Below are 27,657 nucleotides of genomic sequence, written 5' to 3'. Positions count from 1 at the left end.
AAGCGACCCTTAGGTTACAAAACGCGCCAACCAACATATTCTATTCCACTACGGACTAATACGGATCAGAGCGGTCCAGACGACATTATTTATACTGTCAATCTTCATTGACACATGGAAGCCTCCACAGAAACCACACTGATAACAAAGTCACCTCAACAATACTTTAACGCACTGGACCTATACGTGTCATTCTGCATTTACATGAACTCAATCATAATTGTATTTAGGCCATATATATGAAATCAATGTAATATATCCGAGTGTAAATTATATAGTGTACGTCTCTATTTTCAAAGAACGACATCCGTACTTTTACCACATCACTGCTATATTCTATTCATCCATATCCACAACCACTCAAGAGTCTGGACGCTTTTACTTCTGTCAGTGCCATCTGCTGTCTGATTGTTGTACTACACAACTTTGTTGAGCGCGACAAGGTATCGTGCAGTAAAACATTCGAATATTTTATACAGAAAAAAGAGGTAAACACAAGATAGAAACTGACATTTTATTACAACACTGATAAGAATGGTAACACACTGAGGTAAGTTTAATTATCCACTTTTGTTCTCTGACCAACACCATCACAAAATATTCACCCCATATCTGTTAGAACTCCACTCATTTCTTAGAGACTACTAGTCAGTAGTATCCTTAAGTCTGCCTGCTTCACAGTTTTACACAACGCCTCCAGGTCTGTTCTGATAGTCCAATGAGAGTTTTTACAAAAATCCCCTGAGGGAGACATTCTGGTGTGGTTGTATGTGTGTTAGTTTGGTGGTTTTTGTGTGCGTGTGAAAGCGAAAGAGGAGGGTAGCAGCAGGTCCGGCAAGAGGTGGTGGGTGGAGTTAAAGGAAGCTACCGTTTCTGCTGATGTCTTGGTTGGCACGGTTTCACAGGGCACTATGAGAGAGAGAGAGAGAGAGAGAGAGAGAGAGAGAGCAACCTGGAAAGACCTTCCCCCATCAGAGGGTTCCAGTTCTTGTGTGTGTGTGTGTGTGTGTGTATGGGAGGTGTCAGAGGATGGTTTCTCTGCACAGGGGGCTTTGGGAATGTTCAGAGGGGGAGGGGGAGGAGGGGGGATCCTGGGGGGGACGTGGTGTCTGGGTGGGGAGGCGCAGGGAGGAGGGGGAGCTGAGGGCACCACAGCTCTGCAGGTGCAGATCCTCATGACCTCGCTTCCTGGGACTACTCATGATGCACTGAGTCATCACCTAGACCGACAGGGGAAGAAAGAGAGATCAAAAATAAATACATCTTTAAATCAAATTTATTACATGAAGATTATCAAAGGAACTAAATGTTATTTTTCACACCGCTACCTCCCTCCTCTTCCCTCCCCCATCTTGCCTGGTCAATGACGTTGGCACTAAAGATGGCCTCCTCCATGTGCTTCTCGTCAGACTTGATGACGTGTTTGATGCTGTTGACCACCTGCTGTACATCCGGGGGCAGACTGCAACTAGACTGCTCCAGGAAACGGGCCACCAGGATCTTGGTGTCCTTGTAGGTCTTCAAGTCAGCCAGGGAGTGGGGCCTTTTGCTGGGGCCGGACGAGGAAGAACGGAGCGTCCGGGGTTTCAGGCGAAGGTCCACTTTCCTCTCGTCTTTCTGGTCCTTCTGCTTCCTGCCTCTGCATCCCCACGGTTTAGACGCTGCCACCTCTGTCTGCTCTGCACTAACTGAGCGCACACACACACACGAGCGCACACACATACAGGATGTCAATGTGTAAGCAGTCTTGCAACCAGTCCACACAAATTGGAATGTGATTTCTAGGTGAGACAGTGTGAGTGGAGAGAGTTGGGCGAAGGGGGGTACCTTGCTCCGGAGGAGACTGGGGGGAATCTTCAGCAGCAGGGTGTGCAGACACGCAGCCCCAACTCTGTCCTGCAGGGGGAGACACACACCAACCCCTCCGTCAAACAAACATGACGGTGTTGGTTTCACACTGGCTTTCACACACACAAGCAGGTCCTGCTGGGTCACCTACTTCCTGATATGGAGCTGCAGGCGATGGGATCGCTGGTGGAGCGGACGATGCGGGCCAGCTTGCCGTACTTCCTGTTGCCGCGGAGGAGCCGGGGCTTCTCAGCGGAGGCTGAGGTAGAGGGGGGCTGGGGGGAACAGGAGGGGGGCCAGACACTGAAGCAGAGCCTGGCACCCCGGGGGCGGGCAGGGGGAGAGGGGGTGGATGCCCCCCCTGAGGAGCCTACAGGGGGCTGGGAGGAGGGGGGAGGGACAGAGAGGGTAAACTTCCGACACCCCCTCCCTCTGAGCGGGGTGTGTGTGTGTGTGGCAGAGGCCAGCTCCTCCATGGTATGTGTGGCGTCGGGCTCCTCATGCTCCTCCTGCTCCAGGGTGCTCAGGTTCTCAGAGGACCAGTCTGGAGAGGGTGGCAGGGACTCGCTGGGGGCGGGGTCCCCAGTGCTGGGGCGGGCAGGTGGGCATGACTGGCGCAAGGAGCAGCGGGTACTGAGCTCCAGGCTGGTCACGCTGCCGTCCATGGGCGCTGTGTGGAGCGTGCAGTAGGGGGAGGACTCAGAGCCCTGGACCTCAAAGGAGCAGAGGTCTTCTGAGGAGCAGCTGTGCTCCTGGAGGTCAGCTACCTCAGACACCATCAGAGATGCACTGTCCACTGAGGCTGGGCAAACGCACACACACACACACACACCATTACAACACACACACAACAAATCTGAGGTAAGCCCACAAAGGATGGTGCAGCTGTATGTGGCCAGTAGCAGATGAAGAGCTCAGTCTTACCCTGGGTGCTGATGCCTGGAGTAGTGTTCCTCTCACACGGGCTGGACTGTGACACCTGCTGCTCTACACCGGTGACCTGAAGACACACACACACATGCGCACACACACACGTGCACAAACACACACACAGTTATATTAGAATATAGCAGTCACAGTGAGGACCCTATTCAGGACATGAGTAAAGATAGTCCTCTGCACTGGCATCCGTGGGGCAGTCCTACAGCCTGGCCTGTAGAGGGCTCTCTGAGACTACAGCACCCATCCACATATTGCACCAAACCCCCCGAACCAGAGTTCCATAAAGATGCTTCAGAACAGACGGTTGTGGATTTTGACAAGTTTGGTCAACCATACTGATCACTATGGCTATGTCATTTTCACCTATCATTCAGACGTCTCTGCTATAGTCACGGTTCAGGCCAGTGTTCCCATAGTACGAAAATCTGATTACAGATCAAAGGAAACAATCACAACAATCCATCACATGAGGTGAGCCACTTGTCAGCTAGCAACTGTCAATCCTGTAATCAGACCCACTCCTACAACCGATTAGAGCAGGCTGATTGGCCAGACAGGTCATGGTGTGTAGGAGACTCCGGACAGACTTATGAAGGTAACCTGCACGGGTGATGGTGAGCTGGAGAGAGGAGGCTGGTACTTCAGGCTGCATATGAGAATAGACTGCTCTATAGGTTGCGAGAATATACCTGAATGTCAGCCTCTCTCCAGCCTCTACCCAGCTACTCTCTGGTCCTACTCTCAGTCTCTCTCTATCCCTGTATTCTCTAGCCTCCCTTCTATGGGTGAGCAGTCTCTACATCGATCAGACTTCCACCATCACACCTTTGTAGGAAGACAAGGAGAGATTGGTGGAGAGTAGCTCCTAAAGAGTGTGTCACAAACACCTTAGAATGACCCAATAGGTTTTCATTATTAATGAATAACAGAGCCGCATCAATTCAGGTGCTCAGTATGTGACAGGGGAGGAGTGGGTGGGAGGCTCTGAGATATTTGGCTCCTTGGATGACGCTTCAAATGACCATGGCCCTGAATTAATGAGCTACAAAAGATGACAGAATACGACACCCAAACATCTGAAGGGAAGGATGGAAGGAAGAAGAAAACGTGCAGGACTTAAGCAACCAGCAGTGCTTGTTCTCCCCGTACAGACCTGGCCGGCAGGGGTGTGGCCCACCACAGACTCGTAAGGGGGGGCAGCTCAGATGGGTACAGGGTGCCAGGACTGTTGATGGGCACCCCGTAGATGGCACTGAACGGAGAGTGGGGGAAGTCCAGGTGTAGCCCCCTGGAGGACAAACACAGACCACGAGGTAGTCACAGTGACGTCTAGAACAGTGCAGTACAGAACAACCATCCCTGGTGAAACACTGAGGTTCTACAGAGGACCCATTCTAGAGAGGCCCCTTGTTCTGTTTCTATAGAGATTGTGACCCAGTGTGGGAGCAGGATAAGGAGGAGAAGAAGGTGGAGGAGCAGGAGAAGAAGGAAGAGAGTGATATCCTCTTCTCTTCACCTAACACTCCGACACAGATTTATTCCACATATCCATAACATATCTCCTAATATACGACAGCCATTATAATTCTATTCACCAAGACTGTGTTTTATCTGGTGCCAATTAAGAATGAGCAGCAGAGCGAGAAGTTGGGTCGTTTAATTCAGCTCTTAATCCTTTAAAGAGGCAGAGAGTAAGAAGAGAAGAGGGGGGGGGGAGGAGGAGTAGGATGCAGGGAGAGTAGGAAGAGGAGAAAGAGGGGGAGGGGAAGGAGTAGTGGGGGGGAGTAGGATGAGGAGAGAGAGAAAGATGGGGGAGAGTAGGAAGGAGGTGGAAGCGGTGGAAGATAAAGGTGGAAATGAATTACAACCAGAGTGTCTCGACCAATCATCCGAGGCATGATGATGTCATGACACGGGCCCGCCCCCTGACAGGGAGCTCTTATAAAGTGTCATTCAGCTTGTTTGTATTTACGGCCTAATTAACAAGCAACCCTGGCATGGTGCCATGGAAACATCAGCTGCTCTCTGGGCAGTAGAGTGTGTGTGTGTGTCTGTGTGTGTTTGAATGTGTGTGTTTGCTGAAGGGGAGGGGCCACAGCATCCCCAGAGAACTACAATGCTGTACTAAACTAGATTAAGGTCAACTTTAAGGCACCACAGGACCCACTAGGAAGATGTATCAAACACACCCTGACAGGTGTCAAAGAACATCCTGCAGACAGTCACTCAGGCAGTCACGCTAAGCCACAATGTGTGTGTGTGTGTGTGTGAGATGTAGGAGTGTTGTGGCTTCGAGGGTCATATTTTATTCAAGAAGTGTGTGCGTGTGTTTGGGGTGCTCACCTCTGTGCGTCCATGGAAGGGGTGCAGGTGTACTCGGGGGGGTAGTAGGGGGGAGGGGGGATGGGGGCGATGAACTCATCAAAATCCAGCGTCTGGTGGAGGATGGTTCCATGGGGAGTCATGCAGTCAGCACTCAGCGCACGGGCTCTATGGGGCATGAACTGAAACACACATGCACACAAGCCCGCACACACACACATACACACATGCACACAAGCACACACACACACATACATACACACATGCACACATACATACATACACATACGTATAGACCCCCCCACACACGCAGACACAGATTGGAATCCTAGATTGATATCATAGTATTGTACGATGCAATATTACATAATATGGGTAGTGACCTTGTTAGTATCCGTAACCCCAAACGTTATGATATGAAAAGACCTTGTTAGTGTCCTCATTAGTGTCCCCAACGCCTATCCTCATCTAATGAGATGTGAATTGATCCTTGTCACAGCCAAGACGGACCTCTGGGTATTTGTGTGTGTGTATATGGGGGGACTTTATATATGTGTGTGTGCTTGCGTGTTTGTGTGTGGCGGAGGGTGTCTTTGTGTGTGTGTGTGTATGGGGGGGGGGTCTTTACATGCGTGTGTGTTTGAGTAAGGGGGGGAGAGGGCTTTGTTCTTGTGTAGTTCTGGTCTCCTTCGTGTTCTCTCAGATGAAACTAATCCCTGCCCCCACCTGCCACCACCCCCCCCCACCTTCCCTCCCCCTTCCACCTGCCCGACCTTCCTTCCCTCCCCCTTCCACCTGCCCCCTCATCTCCCTTCTCACCCTGCTCTGCCTCAATCTTACCATCTGCAGCACATCGGTGGAGACCATCTGCATGCAGCACATAGCGGTGGCCAGGGCACACACGATGGTGGAGATGACGTTCAGCGCACACACACTAAACAGCAGCTCCTGGGGGAAGGGGGAGAGGGAGGGAGGGAAAGAGGAGGGGAGAGGAGGGCAGGAAGAAAGTGACCGAGGGTTGAGGCGGTAGGAAGAGATGGAGGATATGAAAAACAGAGAGGGAGAGTCAGTTAAAGATAAAGGAAAAGCCATTCCTCTATTCAGAGAACATGATGATTGAGACGAGGAGCGAATAGGGTAGGAGAGGAAGGAAATGGGAGCGAAGGTGACACGAACACTGATGATGTCGCTGAGGAGGTGACAGGAGGCAGGGGGAAATGCAAAGAAAAGTGTGACAGACGTCACCATATAGCCCAGCCTGACAGTATGGACAGTTCTGATATGGAGGTGGAGCAGTAGGAGGGAGAGGACAAGGAAGAGGAGGTGGTTTGTCAGAGGGTGCAGGATAAATGATCATTATAAATGATAATAAATGATCACGTCAGCTGAACGGAGGTCCTGACCAGCAGTCTTCAAACCTGCCCTGCTCAGCACCACATGTAGACAGAACTATCACTACTCACTCTCTTATTCACAAACAGCGCCTCAGGACTACAAACACTAGAGAAGATATCTGATTACATGATTATTTTCTGTGGGGTTATGTGTAAGTAATGGGTGCCATGGCAACATGGTAAACATCTGCCTGCCAGATGTGATTCTAGACGGGGCTCCTGAGATCTCCCTGGTGACAAACATACTGACACGTCTGTCCCAGAGGCTAGAACAACACCTCACAGGAAGCTGTTAACAAACGCCTCCCATGGAAACCTTGCCCGTGGCCAATCACAGGTCAGGCAGTCACTCTGCCAAGGTTATACACTCCGCCTCCTTCACAAATCAGAAATTCCCAACTCTTGGCCAAAAACGGCCAAACAAATACGAAGGTGAAATGTTTACTTAGAGTAAACCATATAGTCTGGAAGCTGCCATAAGCGCTGCCGGGAAATTCTGGAAACCTGCATTATTCATCAGAGATAAAGGACGAAAATACAATCAAATGTGGCTTTGTTATGGTTGAAGCAGAATTATATATAGAGAGAGGTAATGAGAGAGAAGTTATGTGAGTGTGAGAGAGAGAAAGAAAAAGAAAGAGAGAAAGAGAGGAAGAACACGAGAGAGAGAGAGAGAGAGAGAGAGAGAGAGAGAGAGAGAGAGAGAGAGAGAGAGAGAGAGAGAGAGAGAGAGAGAGAGAGAGAGAGAGAGAGAGCTTAACCTGCTCCCCTCCTGATGGTGGTCAGGGACCACAGCCTCCTGGTCACTAAGAGGGAACATCCATCAGTGTGTCTGACTGCCTGAGCATGCCATAAACTTTGATGGTTCACACGCACAAATCCTCCCGTTCACACGTATCTGTAGCGAGCCGTGATCTCTGTGTGACCAGAAGGCCATGCTTCATCTTAAAGACACTTTCATTCACTTACAGATATTTCATTATCACTCAGCAACATGGACGAATACGCTGTAACACTGCTGTCCAATCAACGAGTCTTAGCTCGTGAGCATCACACAGGATTGGTGAAGGCATGGAGATCCACAGCACCCCCCCACTCACCTTGAGTCTGAGGCGTATGGTGTTGCAGTCTCTCAGAGGGTTCAGTCTCAGAGTCTCTCCCATGTTGCTGCAGCTGGAGCTCTGGAGCTGCATCTCACAGCACACACACACACCCTCACTGTCCAGCTTCAGCTGAAACACACACACACGCACACGCACACACAGAACTATATATTAGTTATCAGTTTATTACGGGGCCTGCTTTTTACTGCTCATGCTGACACTGTTTAATATCTGTGTTCCCGTCATGACTAACGCAGCACAGGTCATGTTCTACCTCTCTTCCTCCAACCTCCTCCCCATGGCGTCTCCACTGCCCTCACCCTCGACCCCCCCCCCCCTCCCTCCAATGAAGGGATGTGTCCCCAGGGGAGAGGCGGGTGAAGGATGATTCGGTTGTTCTTCATAATGAAAGTGTGTCTCCACTGGGTAGTGACAGAGCCAGACTCAGCACAGCTCTCATTTTATTAAAGATGCCAGTAATAGCTGTATGTTAGGCAGAGATGGGGCCAGACAGACTGGCTGGGAGGGATCGGAGAGAGAATAGGACTCCTATAGGGGGGTGGGGGGGTGCTCCCTAGAGGAGAGAGGCTTGGATTTAGGACTCCTTCAGCAGAGGGACTCATGACGGAGCTCTGTGAGTTGGTTGAGTCCTGTGATTGAGGTCTTGCTGACTGGGTTTCAACACAGAAACGGGGTCCATGAACAGAGGTGTGGAGTGGTGTGAGCCGAGGTTCAGGGGTCAAAAGGACAGCAGGGGCCAGAGGGAGCCCTGTTCAGTGGGCTCACCAGCTGGCAGTCTTCCAGGGAGTTGACCAGCTGGGCGTTCTGGCAGGATAAGATGGAGCCGGCCAGGTTCAGCATCACACACACCGCTGAGAGGAGCATGAAGAAGGTGATCTGGGAGGAGAGAGAGAGGGAGGAGGAAGGGAGAGGGGAGGGAGAATGGAAGGGAGGGTAGAAGTGATTATGATCAACATATGCCATCTACCAACACAGTTGTAAACATTTTGTGAGCAGTTCCGACTTTCCCTGCCAGAAAGGAACAGTCAAGTAAAGGAACAGAGTGAACCATTCGGAGGAGGGGCAGATAGAGTAGAGGGAGGCAGGAAAACAAACTGTCTGACAAAGTGGTTGACACAAAACACACACAACCGCACAGATGGAGGGGAGGAGAGGGACCGGTGTCATGTCAGAGGGTGGGGTGGGGCAGCTTGCAGATGGGCCGGTATGTTTAAGTGCTTTTCACCACAGCAAAACACTGGAAAACAGACTGAGGAAGAGAGAGAGAGATAAGCACACACACACGGCACACACGCGTACTGCCAAGCTCACCCAATCACATGCTCCATCTCCAGGTAACCAGCTCATACTGGGAAAATTGCCTTTTCTAATCAAAGAGGTTCAGTTTGAACAACTCTGTGATTTTTCAGGGAGCTTTTCTTACCCCAGACACATGGACTGGAGCAGGAACCACCTGGACACCCTGCAGTTATCATGTGACCTGGTCTCCTTTCTCTAATCACCTGATTCAGAACTACCCGGACATCACTATACAGGCATCATGTGATCTGTGTGGTCAGCTGACCTCACCAGGCTACTTTTCAAAGAGTATTGTATGTCATTCAGATGCAGATCCACAGTTACCATTTAACACTGCAAGGTCGAAGCACATCAACAGATAGCATCTCTTTATTGTTTGCTTCTAAGGGTACACACTCCCCAACTCCAGCGTGTTCACGTGGTGGAGTATGTGTGTGAGGGAGAATGTGAACTGTGTTGATTGTGTGTGTGTGAGTTTGTGTCTGTGAGAGTGTTTATAAAAGTGTGTAGAGGAAGGTAAATTAACTTGGAAGGGTCACATGTTATAAAGTCTAACTGACTAACATTATTTAGGGAACAGAAACTGTGTGTAGGAGGTGTGTGTGCGTGTTTGTGTGAGTGTGGGTGTGTGCATGTGCTCACTCTGTTACATGGTCTCCCAGCCCCCTAGCTACTCATATATTTATAAACACCCTCACCGCACATGTACACACAATTTGTATTGCAATTTTTTCACCTCAAAATTAAGTCTCAAAAACCAGGTTTCCTTTCCTTAGCTAAACCCTGAACTTGACCATGCCATTAACCCTACCTAACCTTACCTAACCCTAAAACTGTCCACAACTCCTAACCACAACCCTTAATGTAATTTTAACCCAAACATGAAGACTATCTCTAGACCTAAAACCCTAGAAATACCACTTGAACTGATGAGGACCCAGGAAATGCCCCCACATGATCAAGTATTTATTGTTTTACAATTCTAAGTCCTCTCAAGACTAGTCCACACACATACACCCACTGTGGACAGAAACACACACAGAGTTAAAAGCCTGTAGAAGTCTCTGCAGACACAGGGAGGGATATTAGTATTTAGACTGCAGCTCTGCTGCGACAAGACATCATTTATTTTCAATTATCCCCAGCCTGGAGAGATGGGGCCATGTTGGACTGCTCCGCTTCTGCGTCAACAAACACTGGACATACACACACATGCACATCCACACACACGCACACACAGGCACATGCACACACATGCACACATACACACTCATCCACGCACACATACACACACGCACATTCACACACATGCACACATACACACGCACACACACACACGCACACATACACACGCACATACACAAGTACACTGGGGCTCAGACACGTTCATCTGCCCTGTGGCTCTGTGGGCTGATTACACATGCTGGATAACGGTGTGCAGAACTTCACACACACACGAATAGTGTGTCCCAACTATAAGTTGATAACTAACTTCACTTGTTGGTATGGTAACAGTACCAGACAGCATTCACAAAATGGGCCATCCCAACATCTACTTAGACAGAGTTGACTAATCCCCAATTTTTGTTGGTATCATTTATCTAGACATTACTTTAGATTGTAAATCACCTAGATATATTACCAAAGGAAAATAAGTTTCTCCTCCTCTATCCTGAACACCCCCCCCCCCCAAACACACACACACACACAAACCTCCCCTATTAGATATTCATGCTTACAGCCAGATATGGTTACCACGGCGCCTGTTTGCTTTCCATCGCCATGAACACCACCAACAGTCTCCCTGGAGACGCAGCCTGGGGCTCGTCCCAAAAAACTCAGGATGTGCCTCTAATAACGTCCTGCAGCTTTGGCAGGGGGGGGCAGAAGAGAGGAGACCCAGGGGGAGGGAGAGACAGGAGAGAGGAGCAGAGATAGAAGGGCGGAGAGAGGAGAGACAGTAGGAGGGAGACAGCAGAGATACAGAAGGGTGAGGAGAGAGAGTGGGGGAGAGGAGAGATAGGAGCGTGGGGAGAGGCAAAAGGGTGGAGAGAGGAAAGATACGGGAGGAGAGACAGAATGTGGGAGAAAAGAGAGATACAGGAGGAGGAGAGACTGAAGAGAGGAAAGACAGAGAGAGGAGAGCAAGGATAGGAGGACAGATCAGAAATAGAGCAGAGCTCCCCAGTCTCTTCTCAGAACCATCTGATAAGCAGGATCAGTCTTGGTCTAATTAACAGACCTGCTCTAAGTCTCCCTCACGGGACACTTATCTCTCTCCTCCTCTCATTGCTACACTGTACCAGCAAAATGGAGAGAGGGAGGGAGAGAGAAAGAGAGAGAGAGAGTAAGAGAGAGAGAGATCTAGCTCGTGGTTTTGTGGACCTGTCCTTGAGTCTCTGGTAGGAGGAGAACAGCAGACTCCACACACACACACACACACACACACACACACACACACTACACACCTACACACACATCTTGAGAGAGAAAGAGCCATAGTATCATAGTTATAGAAGTTATATCCCAGTTGTTGTATTGTATTCAGAGAAAACAGAAAAAGATGGAAGTGTCCTTAATAGTTTTAAAGGAATTTGCCTGTTTGTCTCCCGACCCTCCGGAGCTGTCTTCTCTGACTGGGATTAAGGGACCTACTGCATTTGTCCTGGCTGAAGCTCGGCTGTCCAGTAGCTTTATGTATCTACGAACAGGAGGGTCTGTGTGTGTGTGTGTTCTCCAGAGGAGTGTAATTTTGTGCCTTGACCCAGATGGAGAAACTGCCGTGTAGAAGGACCCCAGAGGAGCCCTGTCAGGAGAGAGGGAGAGAGAGAGACAGAGAGAGAGAGAGGTAGGGAAATAACGAGAACGTGAAATTGAAAAGAGAGTGAGAGAGTTTGTTTTGGGTGGGGGCTGAAGGAGGGGAAAAGGAGGAGAGAAGAAGGGGGAGAGGAAAAGGAGGGAACCTAAACATGTCCTTGGGAGAGACAGACTGTTGTTGCCAAGTTGGCAGATATGTTGAGTACTTGGATGGATCAGACAGTTGTAGCAGGAGGGAAAGGAGGTGTCACTGCAGGGGGGGTTGTTAGTTGCCTTCATGATCAGTGGCTTGGAACTGTAGTACCTCACCTTCCCATGACCCCTCTCTAACCCCTCAGTGACCCCTGAAGGGTGCAGGCTGAAACCTGAAGGCTGTCAACAGGGACTCTGCAGGCGTGCTGGGCTGTGATAGGCTGCACAGTAACTGATAGAGGAGAGAGAAGGAAAGAGAGAGGGAAAGAGAGAGAGAGATCTAGCTCGTGGTTTTGTGGACCTGTCCTTGAGTCTCTGGTAGGAGGAGAACAGCAGGAAAATAGAGAGAGAGAAGGGAGAGGGAAAGAGAGAGAAGGAAGAGAGACAGAGAAGGAAACTAGAGAAAGAGAAGGAAGAAAGAGGGAAAGAGAGAGAGAAGGAAGAGAGACAGAAAAGGAACATAGAGAGAGAAGGAAGTGAGAAGGAAAGAGAGAGAGAGGGAAAGAGCGAGAGACTCCAGATATCCAGTTTCAGGAGGAGGTTTTAACCAGCTAAATGTTTCTGCTCTTGACGCAGAAAGTCTCCACCCAGAGTACAGACTAGTTCAGTTTCACACTTATCTTTTCAAGACCATAAATCATTTCTCAGACAACCTCTCCATGAAAAACACACATACACATGTAGACACACACACACACACATACACATGTACACACACACACACACACTTCGAGAGAGGCTGTGAGAAGAATGTTCTGAAAGTGAGGTGTTGAAGCACCTTGAACCAGGGGTCCTGTTTTAAACCTCACACAAGCACACACACACACACACTCAAACTCTGCAGAAAAATGCTTCTATTGGCTCCAAAACACAAACACACACACGTACTCTCTACCGCTCTATATCCTCCTACTCTCCTACTATGCTAGTGTAAATGGATAGCTGGGATCAGGGGAGGGGTTACTGGGGGGACTATGTCCTGTAATTTATGGTCATGTTCTCTGTGGTCCTGTTACTATGGTTATATTATCACTAATGGATAGCCCTGGGTTGTGATGTGTGTATGTGTGATTTGTGTGTGTGTGTGTGTGTAAGAGAGTGTGTATACTGCTCCTTATTGACGTGTGTATGCTGTTGGGGGATGGCATTAGGGCAGCAGTTAAAAGGCCCAGCTGCTGTCTGTATGATTATTCAGTAAGTCCTGGTTGTGTGTGATAAGAACAAGGAGCCTCATGCAGTCAGCCGGCTGGGGGTGGGTGGAGGTGGTTGAAGGGGTGGGGTGGTAAGGTAGGGGTGGAGGTGGTTGAAGGGGTGGGGGGGTAAGGTAGGGGTGGAGGTATTTGGAGGGGCGGGGGTAGGGATGGTAGTGGTTGGTGAACTGGGGGTAAGGTAGGGGTGGTGGTGGTTGGATTAGCTGGGGGGTAAGGGGTGTGTCAAGCAGATTTATATCCAGCTAGCCTCCAGCCATAAGCAGGGCTCTACAGTACATCTATAAATCACATCACAGCATAGTGGCTACATGCACTTGCACACACACACACACACACACACTCCTATATCCAAACCAACAGGGCTTGCATTGGTAATATGGAAAACGCAACTGGTTCTGACTGGAGCCAGCCAAGATAAAACCCTTGACTTGGTGTCTTGGGTTGCCTTGGTGACTGAGAGGGATTGTGAGGCAGTTGCTATGGTGCATTCATTTGTTTCTCCAGAGACTGACCAAGCTACCAGCCTGCAACTCACAGACAGACAAGCAGAATACAGGCAGGCAGGCAGGCAGGCAGGCAGGCAGGCAGGCAGGCAGGCAGGCAGGCAGGCAGGCAGGCAGGCAGGCAGGCAGGCAGGCAGGCAGGCAGGCAGGCAGGCAGGCAGGCAGGTGGTTAGACAGTCTCAGTCAGATCTAAACTGAGATGCAGCCCAGTTTCCTAGGGGTTCTTTTACAGTATATCATCCGTATGGATGACAGAAAAGCCTGGAGAGCTTTACAGCCTATAGATGAGCTCCACAGAACATCAGTCCAATGGTTCAAACATGCAGCAGAGCACACCAAGGGGCCAGGACGTGTTTGTGTTGTTTACTCATCAGGGTTGCAGTGGACAGTAGAGACCTAACTAAACAAGGCCACCTTCTAGATCCGCAGGTTCACACACTTACACACAGGACTATCATCAACACTATGAACACTAGTCATTTTAGCCCCGCCCCCAGAAGGATCACAGAGTGATGCGTGTGGGTTCTAAACAGTCTCTGCTCCAGCTCCACATTGCACTTCTATTGGCCTGACCACCCACAGCCAGCATGGTGCCCAGTACTGGGCTGCCAGGGCAGGGAGGCACCAGGCTGGCACATTAGTCACATGCCAGTTATCCGTGGGTTGAGGGGAATGAAGATGCATGAGTCTGGCAAACATTTCGGCCCAGCAGACTGAGAGGGATAAACTGGCATGAGTCTGGCAACCGCTCTGGCGGATATATGGGTTTCTAGATCATCAGAAGCTTTTATCTTTTCATCCCTCTATCTGTCCATCCATTCCTATAGTCATCTCTCCATCTTTCTACCCTATAATGGTGGTATTTTTCTCTCTCTAAGCACTCTCACTCTGCAGTCTCTGGTCTTTATGTGGTCTCTACGAAGACGGGGATATGAGGGAGGGGATGAGGGAGGAGGGGATGAGGTTGAGATGGATTCGGAGGGATGAGATTGAAGGATGACTCACCACCAGCGAGAGAGGTCTCTTCCAGGACACCACGCCTATCAGCCCCGATAACAACACCTGGAGAGGGACAACACAGAGGTTAGGGAGCAAATACACACACCTAGGTTAGGGAGCACACACACCCAGGTTAGGGAGCACACACACCCAGGTTAGGGAGCACACACTCCCAGGTTAGGGAGCGCACACACCCAGGTTAGGGAGCACACACTCCCAGGTTAGGGAGCACACACACCCAGGTTAGGGAGCACACACACCCAGGTTAGGGAGCGCACACACCCAGGTTAGAGAGCACACACACCCAGGTTAGGGAGCACACACACCTAGGTTAGGGAGCACACACACCCAGGTTAGGGAGCACACACACCTAGGTTAGGGAGCACACACACCCAGGTTAGGGAGCACACACACCCAGGTTAGGGAGCACACACACCCAGGTTAGGGAGCACACACACCCAGGTTAGGGAGCGCACACACAGTTTCGAGACACTGCTTTGTATTACATGTTTAGTTTTATCTGACATCAAGGGACAATAAAACACTCATATTACTTGATTTAAAAAAAAAACCTTTCTCTGTCTGCCCACCTCTTTCTCTCTTTCTCTCTCTGTTTATGTCTCTTCTATATGCGTTTCTTTTCCGGATTGAAAATTATGTAATATTACATGTTTCACATTATGTAATATTATATGTTTGATGTCATATTATATTTGTACTCCTTTCTGTTTCTCTGTCTCTCTGGTTAGACCTTGGTGTGAGATAGCACTTCTATATTAGCCTGCAGCCCCGTTATCCTCTGCCTCTCCCTTCCTTCCTTCCTTCCTTCCTTCCTTCCTTCCTTCCTTCCTTCCTTCCTTCCTTCCTTCCTTCCTTCCTTCCTTCCTTCCTCCCTCACTCCTCCTCTTTCTCCTTCAACCTCCATTAAACACCAACACTTCCTCTCCCTCCTCCCCCTGTACTCTCTCTCCTCCAACAACACTCCATCCGTCCCCTGTGTTAAAGGCCCCATTCTCTGCTGCCTTGTTAAGAGTCTCAGGAGTGAGATTGAGACCACTCTTACCCACACACAATCATCCATGCTGGATCACACACTAAGGTAATTAATGGTAGTCGCTAAAATCCTAATCCTAATCAGAAAGAAGAGATGGTTGACATCATCTGGAGGCATGTTTGGTTAAGCGGGAGAGAGAGAGAGAGAGACAGACTCAGAGAGAGAAACTGAAAATATAAAAGAGAGCAGCCCTGTTAACGATGACAGGTAGTAAATCTAGTAAAAGTGTTTCAGCGCCAGACAGATCACCTCGTCTCCCTTAGCCCTCTCTCTCTCACACACACACACGCACACACACACACACACACACACATATACACACACACACTTACACCTACACACACACTTACACACAGTACACACTCACATCCCTTGCACAGAAAGAGAGCGAGACACTGAGGTAGAGAGACACTGAGGTAGAGTGTGTGTGTGCAGCACACAGAGGTGTTATGGTGAGAGGCCTGTGCTAGCTTGCTGTCAGTCTCTGGAGGATGCACTCCTCCACTGCTCTCTAAATAGGATTAACACTCCTCACTTAGGGAACAGCCTCGCTCGCTTCTGCGCTCGTGTGCACGTCAAGGAACAGACCCCTTACCCTCTGACTCACCTGCTCATCGATAAACAAACCAATGAACAAATCAAACAATAAGTCAACTCATCAGTGAGTGAATCATTGAGCTGTGCAGGAGAGCAGCAGGCCTGCCAGAGACGATGCAGATGCAGATCCTAGTGCATGTTCTCTCTCTCTGCTGGGGTACCTTCCATGCATCCATATACACCTTCTGTGTGTGTATGGTGACAGCAGGACCTCTAGGAATCTGTAGGGACCAGGACTAAACATGGTGATCAGGCACCCTGCAGTGAATGGCCGTCAGGAGTGACTACACACACACACACACACACCCTCTTCTCTCTCTCTCTCTCTCTCTCTCTCTCTCTCTCTCTCTCTCTCTCTCTCTCTCTCTCTCACACACACACACACACACACACACACACACACCCTTGTTCTATGGATAGAAGCCTAGCACACGTTACCAAGGCAATGCCCCACCGGTCACATCATCCATAATGATTTCCCATCAACCCTGCACAGCAAGAGGTCACTCACATTTGACCACACACCACCCAGCACCCAGTGTCCATGTAACACACACACACACACATTGGCAGACACTAATGCATCATTTCTCACACCCTTTGTAGTGTCAGACACCACCTGGGGGAGCTTTTTTCTGCGGGATATGTGTGCATGCTGGTATGTGTGTATGTTTGTATGGTTGACTTTGTATAAATGTGTGTATGTTTGTGTGGTTGACTTTGTATAAATGTGTGTATGTGTGTGTGTCCTGCTGTATTGAATGTGTCAGGAGACTCAGCACTCCTCACTAATGACATGGAGCTGGGGAGTGATTAAATGGTTGTCAGAGACTCTTTAAAAAAGGGGCAAAACTTGACTTCTACTCTCTTCCTCTCTCTCTCCATCTCTCTACTTCCACCTGTGTGTTAAACACCGAAGGCAAGGGTATCCTACTCCTGTAGCCGAGATCAAGAACCCTGCATAAACTGTCACCAGTTGTTAACAATCCTTGGAAACCAGGGAGGAACCCTTTGGAACCCTGGTTGTTCTGGGCAGTAAAACAGGAAGTGATGTCTGGTTAGACTGAGAAGAGCTTTGCAGGGGAGGACTCATACTGTCCATGAGCAGCTGAGATCTTCCCCCTACTGTCCCTGTCCACGGTTCATACAGGAGGTCGATTTATATGAGTGTGTGTGTGCTGGTGTGTGTTTAAGCCGGGATGTCTGGCATGCATCAGTCTTCTCTCATCTCTACTCATCTCCTTTCTTTCCCACCCTTCATCCCCTTCATCTCATCTCTGTCGCTCCATTTGTCTCTCTCTCTCTGCCTCCACTTCCCTCTGTCTCTCTCTCAAGGACCCCCCCTCTATCTCTATCACCCCTCCCCCCTCTCACTGCCTTCCCTCCACACTCCTTGTCTACCTCCCCCCTCTCTTCTGCCATCCTATATCCTCCACTTTGAAACTCAAAAGAACCAGCCAACCAGCCCTAGTTACCATGGAAACAGGGGGAACAACAGCAGTTCGGTGGTGTCGTGTGTGTGTGCGTGTGTGGTGGTGGTGGTGGTGGTGGTGGTGGGGGGGGGGGTTTGTGGGGACATGCACATTCTAGTTTCTTACATTCCTACCTTCATCTCTCTCTCTTTCTATACCTCCATTTGAATTTCAACCTGTTCTCTCCATTTCCGACAGTCACTGTGGTGTGTCCAGACCAGAGCAGCAGAGAGCAGATTACATTATAGACACAAGCATTACAGACACAGCTTAACCAATTACCCTGCTCTCTGACTGTCTCTCTCTGTCTCATCTCTTCATCTCTCCCTCCATCTCCCTCCTGCTCTCTCCTTTTCCTTACATCTCTCTGTTTTAGATCACTATCAGATCTGCTGTGGGTCCTGGCAACAATGCAGGGATCTGTCACATACACACATACAGGACTCTGATGTTCCCCACATCTAAGGAACCTTAACAGATGGAACCCTTCCATACGTTCTACCACAGCTGCTCCTCTGAGAGCCAGGAGAAACCACATAGGCTTCTAGAGAAGCTTTGGCTCTCCTCCTAAACCAACAAAACTCCAGTTCATTGCCTTCATCATCCATGTGTGCGTGTGTGAGTGTGGCTTGGCTGGATAATTGTCTGTATTACGCATCGCCCTGCTAGGAGGACACCCCCAACATAGGACAGGACAAGAAGAAACAGGCCCCTACACCCTCTTCTCCCCTCCCTTTCTCCCCTCCTCCCCTCTTCTCCCATCCTCCCCCTCCTTGTCTCTCCTCCTCTGTGCTCCCTCTCCTCTTGCCTCCATTGTCTCTCCCGCCTCTTCTCACCGCTCCTCCCTTCGTCTCACCATGATAACTGTAACCAGGCAGCCGGCTGCTCCTGCTGTGATATGATAAGGGTTTTATGAGCTGGAACAAATCCTGACTGATAACTTTAGAGTTAGCAGAGCGCAGCATGTTTACAGAAAGTCAACAATACGTCTGGCATTGTGGGTCTTAGTGTGTGTGTGTGTGAGAGACTAGATGTCCGTGAGTGTGCATGAGAGAAACAGATCAAGGGCCAGATATAAAGAAGGAAGCATCGGAGATTCACATCCAGGAACGCCTACGATGCGAGGTTAGACTTAGGGATGAAAACCCATGTATTCCTGCTCCGCCCCCTTTCCTGTCATGTGATGAAATACACTCAGTACCATTTGGCTGAAGCTTTTATCCAAAGCAGTGAGTGAAGGAGTGGTACGTTACTAGAGAGTGAGTAGTAACGGAAAGGTGAGGAACAATAGCAACGCTAATCTCACGTCATACGTTGTGTAGGACAAAGGAATGGGATAGGGCCTCACACACACACTCAATCACAAACACGCACACTCCCAACACTAGCAGTTTATTCACAAGATGCTTTTCTGAAAGCGGAGCTGTGTGTGTGAATGCGTTTCTGTGTGAAAGTGTGTGTACATTTGTGTGAGTAACTAGTTAAAGGAGTATGGGTGTGTTCTCTGTGACTAAAGTTTCGGTTAGACAGAAAATACTTTTATAACACACACAACACTGAACAAAAAAAAATCCTCACACATGCGTGTGCATGTTGTACGTCTGAACATCTGTGTGTGGTTGTGACTGCGTGTTTAAATGTCATCCATGCACAGTTGGGCTTGTTAGCAGTGATGAGCTTTTCCCACATGCACTATAAATAGTATCTTTCTCCATCAAGTTACCCAGCTGTGGCTCCTCTTTAACCAGTACAGACAAGGGGGAACAGAGCGAGGACACCTGATATATGTTTATTGTTATCTGAATACCTCGTTACCAGAACACCTCATTCAGTGTTTCTGGCCATTCTGCAGCTCCCCCCACCCCCCCACCCCAAATATAGGAACCATCTTCAGGGGAAATAACACACATTTGACTATTATAAACACAAAATAGATAAAGGTGCAACAGCAGATGTGTAAAAAAAGATACATCAAAAAGGAGACTCGGTTAGTCACTTTTGTTTGATTCATGAAAAAGAATACATTAAAATATTAAATCCCCCTCCCAAATATGTATTTTTGAGATGGCCCCCCCTTCTTCCCCTCAAAAATACATATTTGGGAGGGGGATTTAATATTTTAATGTATTCTTTTTCAATGACCCAAGGCAGGCTGTAGGTTGCCTAAACCTAGAAATGCCCCCGACCTGGAAAACTGAACACAATGGTACCTGACACCTGGAGCCTCGAGCTGTGATCTCATCTCAGCAGATACTGTACTTAGAGTGCGCACATTTAATAAACACACACACACACACACAATCTAAGTGCCCAGCCACAGACCATTACTAAGCCTCTCAATTTAGAAAAGTGGCTCAACAAATCAATGTGGATTCGTTTTGGAGAAGCAGCAGTGGTGGTGTGTGCGTGTGGCTTTCTCCCCAGTGCCCAGCAGTATGGGCCTGCAGGGATACTACTGTAATTCTGTGTATCGATCCAGGATACAGCCCAGATCATCTGTCCTGGTCAACCTGTGTGCAGTTGGGAAGGTGAATGGAGGAAGCCTGGCGACAGCTTTAGGAAATAGCATTATTTGTATTGTTGTTGTTGGAGACAGGAACCTGTTAGGCTGGGCGACAGTCTGCCTCCTCCTCTTAGATGGTAAATACTTGAGTGGTTTCTCACACCTCACTCTGTCACCCAAGTGGTATCGGTAGTCTTATATGTTGATAAGTAAGGGTCAAGTTGTGATCCGATTGGTTGTTTCTCACAGATGATAGTTGGATAATAAAAACAAATGTGGACCATTATTGTCTCTACTTCTCATTGGCTATTCCTCTGGCCTTGCTCATCTGGCCCTTGGCCAAGACGTTTGACTTCCTTTTCACTCTCTCTCTGATTTACAATAAAATACAATTAAATGGTAGAGTAGGGAAGATTTTAAATTAGCAGTTTGCCTTGTAATTAAATTAATTAATTTGTAATGTTTACATATAAATTCAACATTCATTTCATTGAATCCCCAAGTCAGATAACCACAACTGCAGGACATTTGGTCAATTTCAAAACACTGTCCAGTTTACTCCTATCACATCAATGCTCACACACGCACACACACACACATACACACACACACACACACTTCTCAGGCTGATAATCACATTATGTAGAGAGGTCAAAACTGACAAGGACAACTTACTGTTCACCAGTAAAAGGATTACTATGCTAGAACAACAGCAGCATCTCAGCATTTGTCATATACCATATGTCTGGACAGAACAGGAGAACCATACAGAATCCTTCAACAAAATCCATCTACGGAACATATCCACAGAACCCTTTTAGAAAGACAGTTCTGCTGCCGAGAGGAGAAGGGTGGTCGTTCCGCTTTGTTTGAACACGAAGCACCCTTCTTCTGGCACATTCATTACTTCACTTCCCTGAGAGACTTCCCTGGAGTACCCCTCCTCTCCCCATCATTCCTCTTTCTCACTCATCTCCCTTTTCCGTCTCTCCCTCATCCCTCTCTCTCCCCTCACCCCACCCCCCCATCCTCTCTAACCCTCTCCTACCCCCCTCAGACCCTCCCACCCTATACACACACACACACACACTCACACACAAACACACATTGTGGCCCTGGCTCAGAGAGAGGGATCGCTGGGATAAACACCAGCTTTCACCCATGACAAATGCAGGAAGTTGAATCCAGTGCTGTGTATCTTCAGCCAACCAGATCCACACATGCGCACGCACACACATCCTCCCTCTTAACCCCGTCTGGAGCAGCAGCAGGGGAGCCATCAGTCTGTGTCAGGAGAACAGAACCATGGCCAGGAACAAGCAGGGACGAGACCTCCACCATCTTTCACACCGACAGAGAGAGAGAGAGAGAGAGAGAGAGAGAGAGAGAGAGAGAGAGAGAGAGAGAGAGAGAGAGAGAGAGAGAGAGAGAGAGAGAGAGAGAGAGAGAGAGAGAGAGAGAGAGAGAGAGAGAGAGAGAGAGAGAGAGAGAGAGAGAGAGAGAGAGAGAGAGAGAGAGAGAGAGAGAGAGAGAGAGATGACAGCTATGCTTCTATTCCTAGCTGGGTTCACACTCACCAGGTGTGCGTAGGAATGAGCATGTGTCTGTGTGTGTGTCATCAAAGCCGTGACGCATCCTGTCATGGAGGGATGTTGTAGAAGTTACTGTGTTCTACACACAACAAACAAACTCGCCAATCCCCCTGCATCAAACACAAACTCTGGGTGCCCACTTCAAAGACACCCCCCCCCACACACACACACACATTACTGAAACAGTGCCTCGCTGTCATCCCATCAAAGATCCTTCAAGGTGTCTTTTTATGTTATGTGATGCTGTGTTAACTTCAAAAGAACCAGGCTTTAGATCGTTGGCTCAGCGTTGCCAGGGACAACTGACATGACCCTCTCTGACAACACACGTGAATTAGCCATTACAAGGATGAGAGACAGATGGAGAGAGAGAGACAGAGGTGTAGAGAAAGACTATCCAAAGTGAAAAAGAATTGTGACATGTGCATATAGAGAGCACATATAGTGACCAGTGTTAATGCAGAGTCCTTTGGCTCCAGGGTCCCAGACTAAGCTAATTGTGTTATTGATTGGTACCTATGAGCTGGTGTTGGGATCAATGCTTCAGTGTTCACAGTAAACACTGACTGAGCTCCTCTGGTGGGAACAAGCTGAAAGCACACTGACAGGAAACCCTCCCTGCCTCGTCTCTTTCCTCTCCTTCCAGCCCAATGTCTTCCAATGACCAAGTGTCTTTTCTCTCCAACACACAATTTATACAGACACACACACACGCTTTGCAAACAAACACAAACATAGAGAGATGGTAGGGTGACATTCAATAAGAACCGTTAGAGACGCATCTCTCTCTGTGTCTCTCAGCCCCCCCCCCCCCCCCCCCCCCTCCATTAAACTGTCACTAGACAGTCCTCTCTAATAGGCTGGTTTGCTCTGTCAGATCAATCAGTTCTGCCCTCATCTCTCTCCCACCCCCCCATCATCTTTCCTCCTTCCTGTAAGTAACAACCCACAGATGGGCTCACTTCCTGGACGGATCACGTGACATCCATCTAATTGGGGGGGGGGCTTCTCTCTCACTGCCCTTCTTAGGTAACAGGATATGAGTTTCACATAAATAAGTTTCACTAACTTCTAGAAAGAGACAGACAGAAATACAGACAGATAGACAGATAGACAGACAGAAAGACAGACATGCACAACCATGCCCCCTCCCAGCAGAGCACAGTGCTAATCCCAGCACAAAGACATTGATTAGTCTGAACAAAGACACTTTTTACAGCTGGTGCTCTCTCTCTCTCTCTTTCTCTCTCTCTCTCTCTCTCTCTCTCTCTCTCTCTCTCTCTCTCTGTTGGCTGCCGCCTGTTTGCAAAGAAGTGCAGAACCAAGCGTTCTGTCAAAGCACAGACAAGTGAGAGGTCCAGAGGTCACGCAAACACACACACTATGGAGGCATCACTCTGCTCTCGCCTCCAGTACAGAGGTAACAGCAGTGCAGTCTCACCGTGATGTCAGTTCAGGAATGCTGCTCACATGCTAGGGGAGGGGGGGGGCAAACAGACCTGATGCAGGCCCTGGAACCATACACAAGAGATTCCCATCCTCTCCTCTAGTCTCACCCTCCTCTCCCCTCACCCTCCTCTCCATTCCCTCCTTCCCTCTCCTCCTCTGTTCATTTGCATGTCAGTCCAGTGTAGAAGTCCTCAGTGTTAATGTCACAGCTCATAACCCACAGGAAGAGGCACTCCTGAGATGCCAAAAACACACACATATCAATTTCTGCTTATATTCATTTTCATTTCCTCTCGATCATTCTCTTTCCTCTCTCTATTACTCTCTCCATTACACTTTCTCCCTCAGCATTTCACCTTCCCTCTACCTCTACTCTCTCCTTCTCCCTCTCATCTTGTCTATGCAGGTCACCCCCTCTTGATAGCAGTCATTACAGGCTGGTTTAAATCAGGAATCAGTAATAATTATCACTAATGAACCAGCTGCTTTCATCACACCTGGCAGGGTGTCTTCAAGGACCCACAGTGTGTATGTGTGTGCGGTGTGTATATGAGGCTTTCTGCCTTGCTTTCTTATCCCTTGCCTCTGTCATATCTTCTTCCTCTTTTTGTTCAAACATGTTATGTAGCCTGTTTAAACCAGCCAACCTAAGCAGTGTAGCCTGTTTAAACCAGGCAACCTAAGCAGGGTTGTTATGTAGCCTGTTTAAACCAGGCGGCCAAAGCAGAGCTGTTGTTTCCCCATGTGCCCATCCCTCTGAGGCCTGGGGTAATTAGCCTATTAGCATCTCATTAAGCATAGAGGGAGATTGCTCATCTGATCTGTGCAGATCCCTTGCCTCTTTATGCTGGCGCCATCACCTCTGCCTAACACTGGGCCAGCCTACATCCGGACACGCCATTTAGCCTCAGCACACGAAGCCTTCTGATGAGTCGAGGAACACATTATCATGCTGATAAGATTCAGACAGGACGTGCTTTGTAACCCAGACTGCCAATCAGACGGTGAGCTGGTCCTCCATTATTCCTGTTTTCATAATGTGCTGGATTCTCATTGGTGGAGAGCTCGCATGGCCGGAAAAGACAGTGGTTTCAGAGACGGAGGGACGTGTGTTTGTTAGAGAGACAGAGAAAGATATTGAAGTCCATTGGCTATGGCTCCCTGAGGAGCCTTGATTCTTCACACTCTGCCCCCTCTGTCTAAACACACACACACAAACACACAGTCCCAGACAGTCCCTGTGTCTTTGTGTTGGTCCCTGAGGGCCCCTCGGAGCCCAGTAGCTGTCTGACATAAACACATTGGACCTCCAGAACATGACATCTCCATTACCCTGCCCCCTCTCACACACACACATTCACACGGCCTCACATGCAGACTCTCTCTCACTTAGATTTACTATGGTCTTACATGGGAGTATATGTGAGTGTGTATGTGGAGGGATGAGGAATGGAGGGCTGGGAGGAAGTGGTAGGTGGTTAAACAGCTTGGTAATGAAAGAGCCAGGCTGATTGGCTGTTGGGATGTGGTGGGAGCTGATCTGGGTAAGATCAATCCCCCCTTCACATACACACTACTAATTCTTGTATGTCACGTTGGCTTATTGAAAATAGAAACCAAAAGACCTACTAAGACTGGGGGATGGATTTCTCCAACCTTCCAACCCTCCTTCTCTCGCTCTGAACAGATTAGACTGGGCACAACGCCCGGGCTATGATACCACTCCCTCAAACGCACGCATACACACACCCACACGCACACACACACACTCACACACACACACACACACACACACACACACAGAGACCTTCTCTATATCTGTATTCCATCAACCTCTTGATATAGTGCTGTCTAACTCTGTCATCCATCTGCACAGCTGGATAAGAAGGCTCTCAGTCCAGAGATGGTGTGAAAACATCTCGCCAGTGCTTCCATGTGATGTTCCATGTGATCTTTCCGCCATCTCTCCGTTACTGCTGATATCCTCTAGCTATAGAAACCTCTCCATCAGCACTTTCACCCTGCTAACTAAGCCTAACGACTGCTCCTGAACCTGCAAATTACAGCTAACTTCAGCTATTTCCAGAACCTGCTCACTACAGCTCGGGTAGGAGATGAGAGGGGAGAGGAGGGAAAAGAGTATGGGAGGAGAGAAGGGGATGCGCCTATCAGAGTGTCTATAAAGAATGTGTCAGAAGTAGTGGACATTCTACCCTTGTATGGTGCAGTTAACCATCAGTGTTCCTGAAGCCAGCCCTCTAGTCCAGCACCCTGCTGAGCTCTCTCTCCTCAGTGATGGGCCCTCAACAGCTACTTTTGATCCACACCCTCTGTTTTCTCTGGTTCTGAGCTGCCATTAGACAGGTTCTGTCTATATGTATTGTAAGACTGACGTTGGTGAAACTGTGTTGTGTAAAATATACAAGCCGAGCAAGTGTTATGCAAACACTCCTACAGTGCGTACACACACACACACACACACACACACATCTGTAGTTTATTATCATCCAACATGACTACTCAGCAAATGTTAGTGTTGATTTAACATCAGTGTGTTCATGATCATGAGAGTGGACTTATATCAACAATGATTGAGTGAAATACTACTTGTGTTTGAACTGTTTGAAATGTGCTGTATTCTAAACCTGCAAAGCCTATTGACAGATCAGCCTCTTCTGGGACACACCAGCCTCTATACAGCCTTCACACTTGATGGATGAGTGCCTTCCCCAGTCTCAAGATGAGCCTAACAAGCTCACTGCGCTCAGCTCCTGGTGTAAAAGATGCAGATGATCAGCTGAAAGGAGGGATGATGGTATTGACTGAAGCATCACCTGACCTGTGACCTCCAGGTTGCTTATCTCTGTCAACAGACACACACACACTCAAATACACAAAAAGCCACTAATACCCACAACAATGCATGTGCGCATGCATACACACAATTACCCAGCTCACACACACACACACCCTGTGCCAGGGCCCACCCATAGCCCCCTACCACACTCTGCCCCCGCACCTCCATAATTGATGACCTGGCCCTCTGTTCTGAACTCAGCCTGGATCACTGGCAGGAAACCAGGGAAGTGTAACCTCATTAATATTTACAGGAACCAACATCAAATTTTGAAACGCATAAAAACACTGGTGTAACACAGATGAGCTTTAGTGGTACAATGACAAAAAGAGTGAAGAAAAAAAGAAGAAAGAGAGAAAGGTCTATGTGATATATAATTATATATATATAATTGATTTTACAATTTCCCAAAACCTTTCGTTAAATTAGTTTCAGTTACTGCTACACTGTCTTTCTGCCTCAAACTGAACATCAGAGGCTGAAAGAAAGTCCTATCGCTCACGTTTGGTTAAAAAGAAAAATAATCTTCCGAAAGCGTTCGACATCTTGGATCAGGTGCACATAGCAGCACCAGCACGGTTAACATATCGTGTCTACAAGCACGAGGAAACTACAAAGGACGCCTATGTCCTTCTCCCGCGCTCTCAGGTGTGAGCACGTGCATTTGTGTGTGAAAGGGGATTACAAAGCTTAAACACTCACGCTTAAAGGTTACGTTATACAAAAACAAAGTAAAGACATTCCCTATTTATAATTACACACCCAACGAGTGAAATACTTACCGAGAATCCTGCCCAAAACGGACACGAGTGCCTGACTCGTGGCGAGGTAGTGAGCGCCAGAGCAGCGAAGCTCACGGACAGGATGAGACTCCCCAGAACCATCTGAGATACCCCGAGGGTCAACATGATCCGAGTCCGGGTTCGGAAACCCCGCAGTCGAGAGAGACTGCGGGACAGAGACGCCGGGCTCAACGAGCCGCCGCGGGGCATCGCATTGACCGGCATTGTCACAGAGGCTGCTGTAGCCTGGGGATAGCCTACTACACTCACAGCAACCAAAAGTGACAATTCACATCAATAACAACTCGGCTACTTGCGATTGCCGTTAATACAAGTTCTATACAGAGATGATAAATGTCCAGAAATCCTTCTGCCCTGTCGAAAGCTTCCTTTTTCAATTACATTGATGCACTGTTCCAATTGACGCGTAATTGCGTGTGTCCAGTGCGGTCGCGGTGAGAGGTGAGGGCTAATAGTCTATTGGCTAGCTACTAAGATCCATTGTGCGACTTCAAACAATAAGGACAGATTAAACACCAAAGACTATCGAGAAAGACCCTGCTAGAAATAATACATCCGACCAAATAGCAAGCGTCAATCCAGAAGGCGTCACTCGGCTCTCCCTGCCGGGGAGGAAGAATCAGTTCCGTTCATCATCGCGGCACTTGCCTCCGCGGGCTTTAACAGGCGGAGAAGAGAG

At 48.7% G+C, this 27,657-nt stretch overlaps 1 protein-coding gene across 1 annotated transcript; it reads right to left on the bottom strand.

Annotated features, from left to right (window-relative positions):
* Positions 1-549: 549 nt before the first annotated feature.
* entrep2 (endosomal transmembrane epsin interactor 2) lies at positions 550-27,657 on the bottom strand. The gene is given in 13 exon segments (XM_084682680.1): positions 550-1,220; positions 1,357-1,688; positions 1,828-1,896; positions 2,000-2,650; positions 2,773-2,848; positions 3,944-3,987; positions 3,990-4,078; positions 5,134-5,294; positions 5,953-6,060; positions 7,607-7,750; positions 8,390-8,506; positions 14,658-14,714; positions 26,958-27,657. Coding segments are annotated over 13 exon segments (2,271 nt in total). The 5' UTR covers positions 27,183-27,657; the 3' UTR covers positions 550-1,022.

The sequence above is a fragment of the Hypomesus nipponensis genome, chromosome 19, assembly GCF_054491055.1.
Source record: "Hypomesus nipponensis isolate SF chromosome 19, ASM5449105v1, whole genome shotgun sequence".
NCBI lineage: Eukaryota > Metazoa > Chordata > Actinopteri > Osmeriformes > Osmeridae > Hypomesus > Hypomesus nipponensis.
The sequence above is the reverse complement of the archived record's forward strand: the minus strand, read 5'-3'. Positions and strand labels throughout refer to the sequence as shown.